The 13,635-nt window shown below is 46.8% G+C and overlaps 1 protein-coding gene across 2 annotated transcripts in view; it reads left to right on the top strand.

Annotated features, from left to right (window-relative positions):
• PCNX2 (pecanex 2) overlaps positions 1 to 13,635 on the top strand; it is a 309,056-nt gene that overhangs the window by 259,604 nt on the left and 35,817 nt on the right. For both annotated transcript variants that reach the window (XM_055424272.2, XM_088842460.1), the window contains 2 exons: positions 6,934 to 7,167; positions 9,114 to 9,226. In XM_055424272.2, coding sequence (XP_055280247.2) covers positions 6,934 to 7,167; positions 9,114 to 9,226 — 347 coding nt within the window. The remainder of the gene's footprint in view (positions 1 to 6,933; positions 7,168 to 9,113; positions 9,227 to 13,635) is intronic.

Here is a 13,635-nt window from a genome sequence, read left to right as displayed (position 1 = left end):
GTCATGGAGGGAAGGAGAAAACTGATGTTAAATGGCAACCAGCTCTCCTTGACACCTCCGTCCAGAAGGAGAGGGTCCCTTGAGGATCTGGTGTAGTTCCTAAGTGGCAACAAGATGTGGTCATTGCAGGGGAGCTAGATCCAGGGGCTGACTACAGCCGGGAGAGGGTCTGGGAGCTTAGTCTGAGGGCAGCTAGAGGTCTAGAGGGGTCAGATTAATGAGCCCGGAGGCCACATGTCTCCTTGGTGCCTGTATCGCAAATCCTGTTTGTGACGCCAGTTGTCTTGCTGTTCACACTGTTCGCTGAACTCAGAGCATGCAAGGCTCGAGCTAAGAGGCTGGAAGAAGACGCAAGGAGCCGTAGGAACCGCAGACACGTTTATTCTCTCCTGGCTAGCACGGCAGCCACAGCACAGCCTCTCTCCTGGCTGACTTAGCAGCCGTAGCAGCAGCCACAACAGAACCATAACAGAGCTGTAACGGAGCCATAGCATCAGTTCAGTTCAGTTCAGTCGCTCAGTTGTGTCCGACTCTCCGTGACCCCATGAATCACAGCACTCCAGGCCTCCCTGTCCATCACCAACTCCCGGAGTTCACTCAAACTCATGTCCACAGAGTCGGTGATGCCATCCAGCCATCTCATTCTCTGTCGTCCCCTTCTCCTCCTGCCCCCAGTCCCTCCCAGCATCAGAGTCTTTTCCAGTGAGTCAACTCGTCGCATGAGGTGGCCAAAGTATTGGAGTTTCAGCTTTAGCATCAGTCCTTCCAATGAACACCCAGGACTGATCTCCTTTAGAATGGACTGGTTGGATCTCCTTGCATAAGCTCACATAAAATAACCATGATGTCGCTCCAGCGTGGCCCCAGCGCAGCAGCAGCCAGGGCTTTCATGGTGAAGCCCACACAGGCGTATCACACACAGGAGCCCATGATCAAGCGAGAGCCTCATGACGCACATGAACAGCGCTGCGAGTGAGCTCAGCTGTTACACAGTCTTCATTTACAAAACGTGGGGTGAGAGAGCCTGAACACACCACCGTGGCTAATTTGCTCTCTCCCCACAGTGCCTCAAGGGTAGGGCAAGACAGAGGGGGCCATTCAAGATGGCAGAATAGGACCTTGGGCTCACCTCCCCTCATGAGCACACCAGAAACACAATGCACTGCTGAACTGCAATCCATAAAAAAGACAGGGAGAATAGCGCAAGGCTATTTGTCTGCCACCCAGAGCCATCTGCTGTGGTTTCTGACTAGGCTTTGCACCCCCCACCCCTGTTCTTTGCCTGTGCACCCTCCCCCCACCCAACCTTTGCATGGCTGCAGCCCTACCCTCCTCCCTGTGCTCCCCCAATGCTCACAGTGTCTAGTCCAAACTGAGCTCACGTGCCAGCTCCTCTTACAATCTGCCTTGGGGCCCAGGCTGGCATTCACCCCGCCTCCTCTGAAACCCTTTCCCCTTCCCTTCTGGTAACTCTCTGAGCCCAGGAGACACACCCCTGCTCACTCTGTGGATCCTCAGGCCTTCCTGTGATGACTTACCGCTGGAGGTGCCCACTGTTTCTGAATGAACAAAGAAGGTTCCAGGTAATGTGGACTTCAGAGTCCTGGCTGTCCAGTCGGGAAGGGTGAGATTCCCGTGCAGGCAGGGGTCTGAGGGGCCTGCCCAGGCATGCGTGGTGAGGGCAGAGCTCAGGACTGAGCCTTGTCTCTGAGAACCTGGCCTGTGTGCATGTTCGGTCGCTCAGCTGTGTCTGACTCTTTGAGTCACTGTGGACTGCAGCCCACCAGGCTCCTCAGTCCATGGGATTCTCCAGGCAAGAATATTGGAGTGGGTTGCCATGCTTTCCTCCAGGGCATCTTCTTGACCCAGGGATGGCACCTGCATCTTCTGTGTCTCCTGCATTGCAGGCAGATTCCTTCCCGCTGAGCCATCAGGGAAGCCCTGTGGACGTGGAGCTCCCCACAAACAGCCTCTCCATGGCCCAGACAGACCAGGCCCACATCGTGGGGCCAGCAGGCCTCTGTGAGCGAGCAAGAGCAAAGGGCTGAGGTGGCCCGTCTTGGCCCACCTGACTTGGCTTTTCCAGAAGCCTGGGGGCTCCGTGCTGGGACCTGCCTTTTGATGTGTCTCTCCCTTCACAGTCCTCCTCTCCTAACTCCTGGAAATGTGGCTCCCAATTCCCTGTACGTTTTCCAAAATGAGAATTTGCAAACTGAAAAACAAATCCAAGATAATGTGCGAATGGTGGAGGGCTGAGGGTGGCCCCCAGAACCTGCTAGATAATAGTGGACTTGTGGAGACAGTTCCTTGATTCTGTTTTATACGTGCAAGCAGTGATGCCGACACAGGAGCTTTGGGCAGGTAGGAGAGGGGCACAGGGCATGGCTTATGAGCCAGCAGGACAGCAGGCAGGGGCAGAGCTGTAGCATCAGGCTCCCCCAGCTAGCCAGGTGATTGTAGATCGCCACATCCTACCAGAAATTCCCATTCTGTGTGCCTGGGAAGTACCTATGTTTTAAAATAAGCTCCCTAGGTGATTTATGGCAGAAAGCAAAGAGGAACTCAAGAGCCTCTTGATGGAAGTGAAAGAGGAGAGTGAAAAAGTTGGCTTAAAATTCAACATTCAAAAAACTAAGATCATGACATCCGGTCCCATCACTTCGTGGCAAATAGGTGGGTTAACAATGGAAACAGTGACAGACTTTATTTTGGGGGGCTCCAGAATCACTGCAGATGGTGACTGAAGCCATGAAATTAAAGGACACCTGCTTCATGGAAGAAAAGCTATGACCAACCTAGACAGCATATTGAAAAGCAGAGACATTCCTTTGCCGACAAAGGTCTGTATAGTCAAAGCTATGGTTTTTCCAGTGGTCATGTATGGATGTGAGAGTTGGACTATAAAGAAAGCTGATCACCAAAGAATTGATGCTTTTGAACTATGGTGCTGGAGAAGACTCTTGAGAGTCCCTTGGACTGCAAGGCTATCAAACCAGTTAATCCTAAAGGAAATAAGTCTTGAACAGGACTGATGCTGGAAGAACTGATGCTGAAGCTCTAATGCTTTGGCCACCTGATGCAAATAACTGACTCATTAGAAAAGACCCTGATGCTGGGAAAGATTGAAGGCAGGAGGAGAAGGGGATGACAAAGGATGAGATGGTTGGATGGCATCACCAACTCGATTGCCATGAGTTTGAGTAAGCTCCGGGAGTTGGTGAAGGACAAGGAAGCCTGGTGTGCTGCAGTCCATGGGATTGCTAAGAGTCAGACACGACTGAGCAACTGAACTGAACTGATGTGATTTGATACTCAACTAGATGTGGGGACCATTAGATGTTTGTGCTCAGTGGAAGAGATGTTTTGTAACTCTCGGTCAGCGCTCAGGAGACACTGAGATTGGTGGCAGGTGGAGCTCATGCCAGTACCTCCTGGTCATTCACATCAGCACCAAGAAGGCCTGTTCACGTGAGGCTTCCTCCAGACATCACCCTTGGTGCCTTCCTGCCCTTTGGGGATGGGCAGCTCAGAAACTATGTTCACCTCCCTGGTACAGTTAGTTAAAGGAAATTTCAGAAGTGCTGAGTGGCTATTAGGACAGAAGAAGCAGCAGTTTAGAGCAAAAACAAATGGAATATTTTCTTCTTTGACCTAGGCTCCTCTGCAAACAAAATTGCCAGTTGCCTTTGTAGCCCTGAATTGGTTCAAGTTTCAAGGGTTTGGTTTCATTCTTTTTATTTTTCATTGGACAGGAAGAAAAACTTGGAATAATTCCTTTACACAAAAGGATTTTTTTTTAATCTCCTAATAAACTGGGTCAGCTCTCCCCCCCACCATGAATATATTTGAAATCATTTCCTTCCTGATGACTGGAGGTTTTCCCTGGTGCCTCCTCCATCTCTCTTCCATTCATCAGCGTTTCAAACCTTCTTAACCAGCAAGAAATGAGATTTCTGCTGGAAAATGAGGGCCTGGTTTCTCGGCCACCGTTGCTTCTGCCCAGCTCTTAGAAAGGAGATGTGCTTGTCACCTGCCCTGCAGATGATGAGGCCAACATAAGCCCAACACCCCAACATGCTGGACTGCTGCCAGGTCCTCTTCCTGGGATGCGCTGTCTGAGAGAATATGCTGATCTACAATTAAAATGAGAAACCAGGAGGGTCCCCGCTGGAGGAGCCAGATACGGCAAATTAATTCAGAGGTGTGTGTGTGTTAGTCACTCAGTCATGACTGACTCTTTGTGACCCCAGGGACTGCAGCCCGCCAGGCTCCTCTGTCCGTGGAATTCTCCCAGCAAGAACTGGAGTGGGTAGTCATTCCCTTCTCCGTGGGATCTTCCTGACCCAAGGATCGAACCTACGTTGCAGGCAGATTCTTTACCATCTGAACCAGCAAGGAAGCCCTAATTCAGAGGAAGTCCTTGCTTTCAATTTGGATCAGTTTGTACACCATCAATTTGTGTCACCATCCTGACTTAGCTTTGCCTATTATGGGATCCATTTCATCCTGACAGATTCTGAAGGATTTCACACTGTTCATTGACAGCATCTCTGCCTAAATAAAGGGAGATGGAGTAGAGTTTGCAGCCAGTTCAAGTAGTTCTGTTTTCCCACAGTGAAAGGATGTGGTACTGGCTCCCCTCCGATGTGGGAAAGCCCAGCGCTGGGAAGCCCACTCAGAAGCCAACACTGTAAGATTTTGCCAGAACTAGAGAAACGAGTTTGAATCCCTGGGATTCAAAGTCCTTGTTAACTACTCTGACCTCATCGGTGAAGGGGTTGTTTTCATTCCTCCCTAGAAATGAATGAAAAGGTTAATGTTCCACTTTCCATTTTTTTGTTTGTTATTTCTGTCTGGTACACGTGATTAGCACATATTGAGGGAAAAGTAGACCAGATGTTTGCTCGTGCCAAATGTTTAGACAGACCAAATATCTTTCTTCCCTTCATAATTGTCAGCTAAGAAGCTGTGCCTTTGGTCACGGTCATGTTTCCTCTTTGGCTCGCGACTTTGGATGGAACACTTAGCAGCTTTAAGTTGTCCTGCCAGCTGGTGGGCAGTAGGATACCCTCCAGATTCTTGATTTACATATTTGAATATCAGATGTGTACTCTGTTGACCGTGGGTGGCTTGGCTGTCTCCTGCCTCCTGATCCCCTGCTCCAAACCTCTCCTGGGCTCTGCTCCCCAACCTGAGCCTCAAGCTTGCTGGGTAGGTAAGTCAGAGAAGCCAAAGATATGATGATGATGTGATTTTTGCACACATCCCACATGCCAGGCCAGGTGCTAAGTGCTTCAGATGCATCATCTCATTTTAAACCTCAAAACAGTGATGAAAAATGGCCATGATTAAGCGCGTCTTTCTTTTGCGTGTCTGCTTTCAGCTTCCCCTGGCCTCTTCCTCATTTCCTTTCTCCTTCCCTCCTCCTCTGCTTCCTTCCTTCCACTGAAGGGGTTTTCTAAGGCCACCAGGGTTGCAGAGGTCGGGGAAACGTGAACTCCGCTTTACTCTCTGCAGACTTCGTGTTTCTTGCTTCCTCAGTTGGGGGTCGGGGGATGATGGAGCCTAATAGAGACTGTGCCCCAAAGAAGGAGAGAGGACCACACACATGAGCCACCAATGAACCTTCCCCAGTGAGCGGGCTGCCTCGGTCCTAACAGCAGAGAGAAGCTGAGTCAGACGTCTGCTGTGGTTTGCCCAAATCCAAAGACCACGTATGTCCGTCTACTCAGCTGTTCAAACCCCTGCAGTAACCTGAAATCAGACACCTTGGCAACCTCCAACCTTGGCACTGTGGATTTCACGTCCCAACCAAACAGAAGAAGAGGAGGAGAGCTGGGGAGCTAGGAAAGGCCCCTCTGCCCACTCACCTCCACAGATTCCCGTTGCCTAAGCCCTGTTCGCGTCCACCCCATGTGTGTTACTTTCTGTCTTCTCACCTGGTAAGAATGCCTTTGATAATCAGAGGAGTCCATCAATGAAATGTTTGATTTTATAGGAGCTCTAATTACTGCCTCCTTGCATGGAAGGCTGCCCCGCCCCCTCCTCATCACTCTCAATTCGCAGATAGGATGCTAACTGTGTTCCCTGGTCTGTCTTAGCCCCAGTGACACCAGCCACGTGCCTTTTCCTGTGATAATGAAGGAAGAGTGAAGTTGGAAAGGACTCATCCACAGATACTCCCGTCTATTCCCGACATGCCCACGGCGGACTTAGGTTGTGTTTTTCTCTATCATATGTTTACTTCTCCAGGCTGGATGCTAGCCTTCTTGAATGATGAACTCATTCGAAAACTACAAGATGGCTTTCAAAAAATCTGTAGCTCAGAATCATTAAGCCCGAGGTTGGCATTTTCCCAAATTGGACTTCTAAGTGGAGTGTCTGATGGAGGAGGAAACTTGGGGTTATTTTTAAAGACATCTCAGATGTCCACTGTCTGGATACCCAGGATTATGTCTGTGTGTGTGTACAACTGTGCATCATAAGTACTTTCCATAACAACCATGTTGCTTTAGCTCATGACACACTCTTGCTCTGAGGCCCTGGACGAGGACCTGCCCAGATTTCTTCCAGCAGCATCAGCCCAGCCTGGCCTCCGGGAAACCCAGAGGAACCACAGTGCTTTTGTGTGCATCTCTGAGAAGGATGATGCTTTCTCTCTGACTGCCATTCTTTCTCACCACTGAGATTCCGTTCTAGCTAGCGTTGAGATTCCGCTAGCATTCTGCTCTTCTCACTTCCCTCTTCCCTCCAGTGACCAAGAGCGAACATTTTAGAATGGCTCCAGTGGATGCGTTAAATCTAGCAGGAAATACAAATGGTACTGCATATGGGGATTTCACGTGTCTTTCGTCCCTGAGAGTGATTTACTTTAGGAGATGAAATTTTAAGTCTTTCAGGCTTTGGGCTCAAAACCTTTCTTTCTCTCGGCAGAGTATAATATACTATATGGTGACATCCCCCAAACTGCCGTCCTGGATCAAAAATGAATCACTTCTGAAGTCCCTGCAGCCCTTTGCCAAGTGGCATTACATTGAGCGTGACCTTGCGATGTTCAACATGAACATTGATGATGACTATGTCCCATGTCTCCAAGGAATCACACGAGCCAGCTACTGCAACGTTTATCTGGAGTGGATTCAATACTGTGCCCAGAAAAGGCAAGAGGTGGGTAAGGGAGGAGGAGCTGAGTGTAAGTTAAGAAACAAGGAGCCTTGTAAAGACCATCTCTTTCTTATACTCTGTGTGTGTGAGTCACTCAGTTGTGTCTGACTCTTTGTGAGCCCATGGACTGTAGCCTGCCAGGCTCCTCTGCCCTTGGGATCCTCCAGGCAAAAATACTGGAGTGGATAGCCATTTTCTTCACCAGGGGATCTTCCCAACCCAGGGATCAAACCCGGGTCTCTTGCATTGCTGACAGATTCTTTACCATCTGAGCCACCAAGGAAGCCCTGGTAGACTGTAACGAAATAGAGGAGAGAAAGGACACTAGTATTTGGACAAATGTTTATTTAGCAGTTAAAATGAATGGAAAAATTCATATATCATGTCTCCAAGCAAGGCACCTGGAAAGTGCATTTTCCTTTCTACTGTGCTCAGAGTTGGTACAGTGTTAAGCCTCGATCATGGCTTTAAAACTCTGGACACTTCTTTGTTTAGAGTTTCTTTTCGAGATTTCTGAACAGAGTGTATGTGGGCTGAAATGCAGAGGATTTACTGAACCTATTGAATTGTGGACAAGCCCATTCTGTTCAGCAGTCAGATTGGCCCAAGCTGCTTTGGTAGTTTTGTCTGTATGTGTCTGTGCATTGTTGCTCACATGCTGAGGATGCTTCTGAAGATGAATACCGCCTCTTAGAAATGAGAACAAGGAAAATGACATCTTATCAAAGAAAGACAAGGAAGCAGGCGGGAGGAGAAAGCGAAGGGAGGCCAGTGGAAGGAGTTTGTTATCTCTGCTTCTCATGATGTTTTGTTGAGGGAAATGGTATATCCAGGTTGAAAACTGCCTTCTCAGCAGCTGATGAAGTGTGCTATGTGACCTGGTAAACCACATTATGACACTCTCCCAGGTCCTTGACCTTTCATGAGTGATTGAAAGCAGGTGGGAGAAAGTCGGTGGCAGAGTCGGTCCTCCAGACGCAGCTGGGAGAACGTGTGCTGAGATTTTAACGCACGCGGAGCCTCCACTGGTGGCTAAAATAGTCAAGAATCTATTGCTGATCCTGGCTAACACAATAAGGGCACTCTTCTTTCCTCAGCTAGCTCATAAAAATGAAATTATCTTGCTTTGCTTGCAAAAGATATTTTAACTTTAAGTTCCTTCTGCATCTTCCCCTCCTCCTCTTCTTAAGCCTGGATGAACCACTCTATTTAGTTGTTGATTGTGGACTTATGGTCAGTTCAGTGGGCTCCTCGTTATAGAAGGAACAGAAAACCCTCATTTGTACTTGATTCCTACACTTCTGTTTCTGCTGCTGTACCTGTCCCCCTGCATTGGACAGGGTTAAGGTGGGCCTTGGACAGGGTTAAGGTGGGCCTTGGACAGGGTTAAGGTAGGTCTTGGACAGGGTTAAGGTGCAAATTCATTTGGTGACTCAGACAGTAAAGAATCTTCTTGCAATTCAGGGGACATGGGTTTGATCCCTGGGTCAGAAAGATCCACTGGAGAAGGGAATGGCCACCCCCTCCAGTATTCTTGCCTGGAGAATCCCATGCCTGGAGGAGCCTGGTGGGCTACAGTGGATGGGGTCACGAAGAGTCAGACCTGAGTGACTCAGTCATGACTGAGTGACTTTTACTTTGATTTGACTGCGATCTCTGACTATCTTCCTGACCCAAGGTAGCGTATTCACAATTCCAGGAAACTAGGCCAACCAGCCACATGTTAGCCCCTTTATTTCCCTAAAGTAAGTTCCCCATTTAAATTTGTTTTTATGTCCAACCTCCAGAGAAACTGCCTCAGGAAGCAGAGTTTACCGTCCTTTGAGTCACTGTGGGGGGACCCAGGTGACCATGGTGGCTGCCTCGTGGAAAACCTCTGCATTTGTTGTTCTGTGTAAGTGCTTGCCAGACCCCACATGAAAGCTGAATGAACGTCTTTGCTCTTCCAGCCCTCGAAGCCCCTAGAAAGTGATGAGGACTCTCCTCTGGTGACTCTGTCCTTCGCGCTCTGCATCCTGGGGAGGAGAGCTCTGGGCACCGCGGCTCACAACATGGCCCTCAGGTACCCGGGGAGACAGTTGGCACAGACGCCAATTGGCATTTTATGTGCTGTACAGACTTTTGTCCATCATTTTCTTTAAAGTTGGACTGCCTCTACTTCTTCCAGAGCATTCTCTCTCTAATAAACCATGTTGGACCTGTGAGAAGACTTTTTGATCATGGTGATCTTTTGGGGGATTTAAATGTCGAAATGGTATTAATAAAGAACAGTCAAAACCCTGGAATTCTAAGCATAGGGCCTTCTATGTTACAAAAGTCTTTTCAAATTTTGGGGGGAGATTAAATGAAATCATGCATATGTCAACTGAAAAATCAGTCACAAGCTGAAAGTAGCGAATGTTTTATTTGGTGGGAATGTTTAGGACACTGGGCCCAGGGGACGGCATCGCAGTAGCCCTGAGAAGCTGCTCTGAGGAGGCAGAAGAGGGAGTCAGGCTATATACAAGTTGGTGACAAAGGGGGCAGGTAGCCTGAACATCAGAGTTTATTGTTAAGTAAAGAAAACCAGATATCAAGTTAAGGAATTTTGTGCTCTTCTATGTACGGGAAGATGCAAGAGTCTGGGATTATTAAAGTCATTTCTTTCATATGCATCTCAGCTGTCTCTGGGGCCAGCATCCTGCATTTTTACAGAGGTATTCTTCTCTTGCTTGAATTCCCTTAGGGCTCACCAACTCACACTTGGGTGCAGGTGTGCTAAGTCGCTTCAGTCGTGTCTGACTCACTGTGAGTCCATGGACTGTAGCCCACCAGGCTCCTCTGTCCATGGGATTCTCCAGGCAAGAGTACTAGAGTGGGGTGCCATGCTCTCCTCCTGAAGGAGGGAATCTTCCCAACCCGGGAATCAAACCTGTGTCTCTTATGTCTCCTGCATTGGCAGGTAAATTCTTTACCACCAGCCCCGCGAGGGCTGTAATCCCCTCTCGTCCCTCCTGCCTGACTCAGCCTCAAACTGTGCTGTGCTAAGTTGCTTCCATCATATCCAGCCCCATGGACTGTAGCCCAGGAGGCTCCTCTGTCCATGAGATTCTCCAGGCAAGAACACTGGAGTGGGTTGCCATGCCCTCCTCCAGGGGATCTTCCTGACCCAGGGATCAAACTCACATCTCTATATATCCTGCATTGGCAGGTGGGTTCTTTACCATTAGTGCCACCTGGGACGCCTCATACTAGATGCAGGCAATTCCCTTGGTGGTCATCTGGGACTGAATTCAAAGATTGAGAGTCTAGCAGAAGCTAGACTCTCATGAGCTTTGTAAAACAACCTACTATAAATATTATAAATAGGAAGTACTGTTTGAGAAGGGCTTCAGAAGTGTCAAGGCTCTATATCACAAAATGAGTCTTCACACGTTCATAGCACCCAAGCATCTTTTGTTGGATCGATGGAAAGCTTTTTTTAAATAAATTTAAAATTTTCTTTACAAATTGCAAATAAAACGCTTCAACGATTTCACTTTTTCCATTCCCATCCAACATATTTTCAGACTTCTTCAATCTTGTTTGTGTGGCTTGTTCCAATATTTCTGATCCAGGTGTTTCTTGCTTGGTCTGCTTTATTTATTTTTTCCTTGATTAAGCATCATGCCTAGCAGCTGCTTTGTCAACCTTGTTTAGATGGAATTTTTCTTTGTTTCAAAAAGCTTCTCGTACTCCATGTCAGCTCTGCTTGTTCCAAACACAGTGATGAGATAAGTCTGGGAGTAATACTCTTGGTATTATAGGGAAAGATTTGATTATCTGAGGCTGATTCACTTCACTGAGCGGTCCCATACTGTAATAAAATCCTACAATGCATTTTCATTTTGGTCCTTGACGTACTCAAGATACATGTTAGACGCTGCCCTGGGCTGGGGGGTTGGAGTCTAAGTCCACAAGGTTCTGATGTGTGTGGAGGTATTGTGGGGGGTGGGGAGGGACACAGAGTGAGGGGGATCTTGGAGCAGGGTCCCCACCTCTACTCCAACCAAACAGCCGTGCTCTACTTTTCCCTGAGCTAGAGTTCATTCAAGAAATGGTTTTGCTTGTGAAAAATGGTTTCAGGGCTCAAAAAATTTTTTAAACATAAATTTCTATAGATATAGTCAAACTGCTTTCCAAAACTGCCCCAATTTCTATCCTCACCAGGAATATTTTGCCATAACTTGACTAACACTGAATAGTTAATCTTTTTTTAATTTGTCTAGCCTAATGGGTAAAAAATAAATCATCTCATTCTTATCTGAATTTGCATGTCCATAATTAATAGTGAAGGTAAGATTCTTTTTAAAGATTTATTGGTCATATTATTTTCTGTGAAGTGCCTGCCCATGTGTATGTTTTGTCCACTTCTGTGAGGTTGTTATTGTTTTCAGTTGCCAAGTCATGTCTGACTCTGTGACCCCCATGGACTGAAGCATGCCAGGTTTGCCTGTCCCTCACCATCTCCCAGAGTTTGCCCAAGTTCATGTCCATTAAATCAGTGATGTCATCCAGCCATCTCATCCTATGTTGCCCTCTTCTCCTGCCTTCAAATCTTCCCCAGCATTAGAGTCTTTTCCAGTGAGTCAGCTCTTTGCATCAGGTGGCCAAAGAATTGGAGCTTCAACTTCAGCATCCGTCCTTTCAACGAGTATTCAAGGTTGATTTCCTTTAAGATTGGCTGGTTTGATCTCTGAGCTGTCCAAGGGACTCTCAAGAGTCTTCTCCGGCACCACAGTTCAAAAGCATCAATTCTTTGGCGCTCAGCCTCCTTTGTGGTCCAACTCTCACATCTGTTCATGACTACTGGGAAATCCACAGCCTTGCCTGTATGGGCCTTTGTCGGCAAAGTGATGTCTTTGCTTAACACCCTGTCTAGGCTTGTCGTAGCTTTCCTGCCAAGAAGCAATGGTCGTCTGATTTCATAGCTGCAGTCACTATCCAAAGTGATTTCAGAGCCCAAGAAGAGGAAATCGGTCACTACTTCCACCTTTTCCTCTTCTACTTGTCAGAAGTGATGGGACCAGGTGCCACGATCTTGGTTTTTTTAATATTGAGTTTTAAGCTGGCTTTTTCACTCTCCTCTTTCACCCTCATCAAGAGGCTCTTTAATTTCTATGAGGTACTTACTGGTTTTTAGAAGCTATTCTCATACTAAGATATTAATAAGTGTTAAATGTTTTCTATCAAGGTGCTCTTTTCTTTATGGTGGGGCTGCTATGCCTCATTTTCTCTTCAGTTGACATCTATTCTATTTTAAAATATTTATTTATGTATTTATTTAGCTGTGCTGGGTCTTAGTTATGGCATGCAGGATCTAGTTTCATAACCAGAGATCAAACCCGGGCCGCCTGCATGGGGAGTGCAGAGTGTTAACCACTGGACCACTGGGGACATTCCTTCTCAGGTGAAATTAGACCTCACATTTTATAAAAAACCTCAGCTGGAATTTTGATTTAGATTGTATTAAATTTCCAGATTAGCTTAAGAAGTAAATGGACATTAGTCAATAATATACTGTCTCTGGAATCATTCAGTTTTTTAAATGTCTCTCAGTAGCAGTTTATCATTTTATGGAGATTTGTAATACTTAAAAGATTTGATTCTAGATATTTTATAGTTTTATTGTGACCATGAATAGACTCTTTTTGTCCCTATCACATTTTCTAATGGCTATTGCTGGTTTACAGGAAAGTTATTTCTTTTTTCATATTGGTCTCATTCTGGGCGCCTCTTACTGAACTCTGTTATAAGCCTATTATTTCAATGGCACTTTCCTGAAGGTCCAGTGTTTAAGACGTCACCTTAAAATTCAGAGGGTGCAGATTCCATCCCTGGTTGGAGAACTAAGATCCCATATACTTCACAGCCAAAAGACCAAAACATGAAACAGAAGCAATATTGTAACAAATTCAATAAAAACTTTAAAAATGAACCACATTAAAAAGATCTTTAAAAAGTATTATTTCTATTAATCCTATTTGATTTTCTGCTGGAAAGACATATCTGCAAATAATGACAGTTTTGCCTTTTCTTCTCCGATAGACATAACTCAATTCTTGTTACACTGGCTATGACCTCCAAGTGGAGGTGGGCATCTGTGTTAGTTTCCAGTTGCTGCTGTAACAACTTACGACACATTTGGTGGCTTACAGCAACATAAACTAGTGATCATACAGTTCTGGAGGTTGAAAGTGCAAAACAGGTGTCACTAGGCTAAAACCCAGGTATCAGCAGGGCTTCGTGCCTTCTGGAGGCTCTGCGGGAAGAATCCGTCCCCTGCCCAACAGGCTGCCTACATCCTTACCACCCCTTCCTCCATCTTCCCAGCCATCTGTGTAGCATCTTCCAGTCTCTCTCTCCAGCAAACTCTGTTTCACTTACTTCTTCCATTTACATATGAGGGTCCTCACGATTACACTGGGTCCTCCCAGATAATCCAGGAAAACC

Source organism: Moschus berezovskii, chromosome 12, assembly GCF_049115385.1.
Source record: "Moschus berezovskii isolate FMDL1 chromosome 12, NW_MosBer_1.0, whole genome shotgun sequence".
Classification (NCBI taxonomy): domain Eukaryota; kingdom Metazoa; phylum Chordata; class Mammalia; order Artiodactyla; family Moschidae; genus Moschus; species Moschus berezovskii.
The sequence above is the reverse complement of the archived record's forward strand: the minus strand, read 5'-3'. Positions and strand labels throughout refer to the sequence as shown.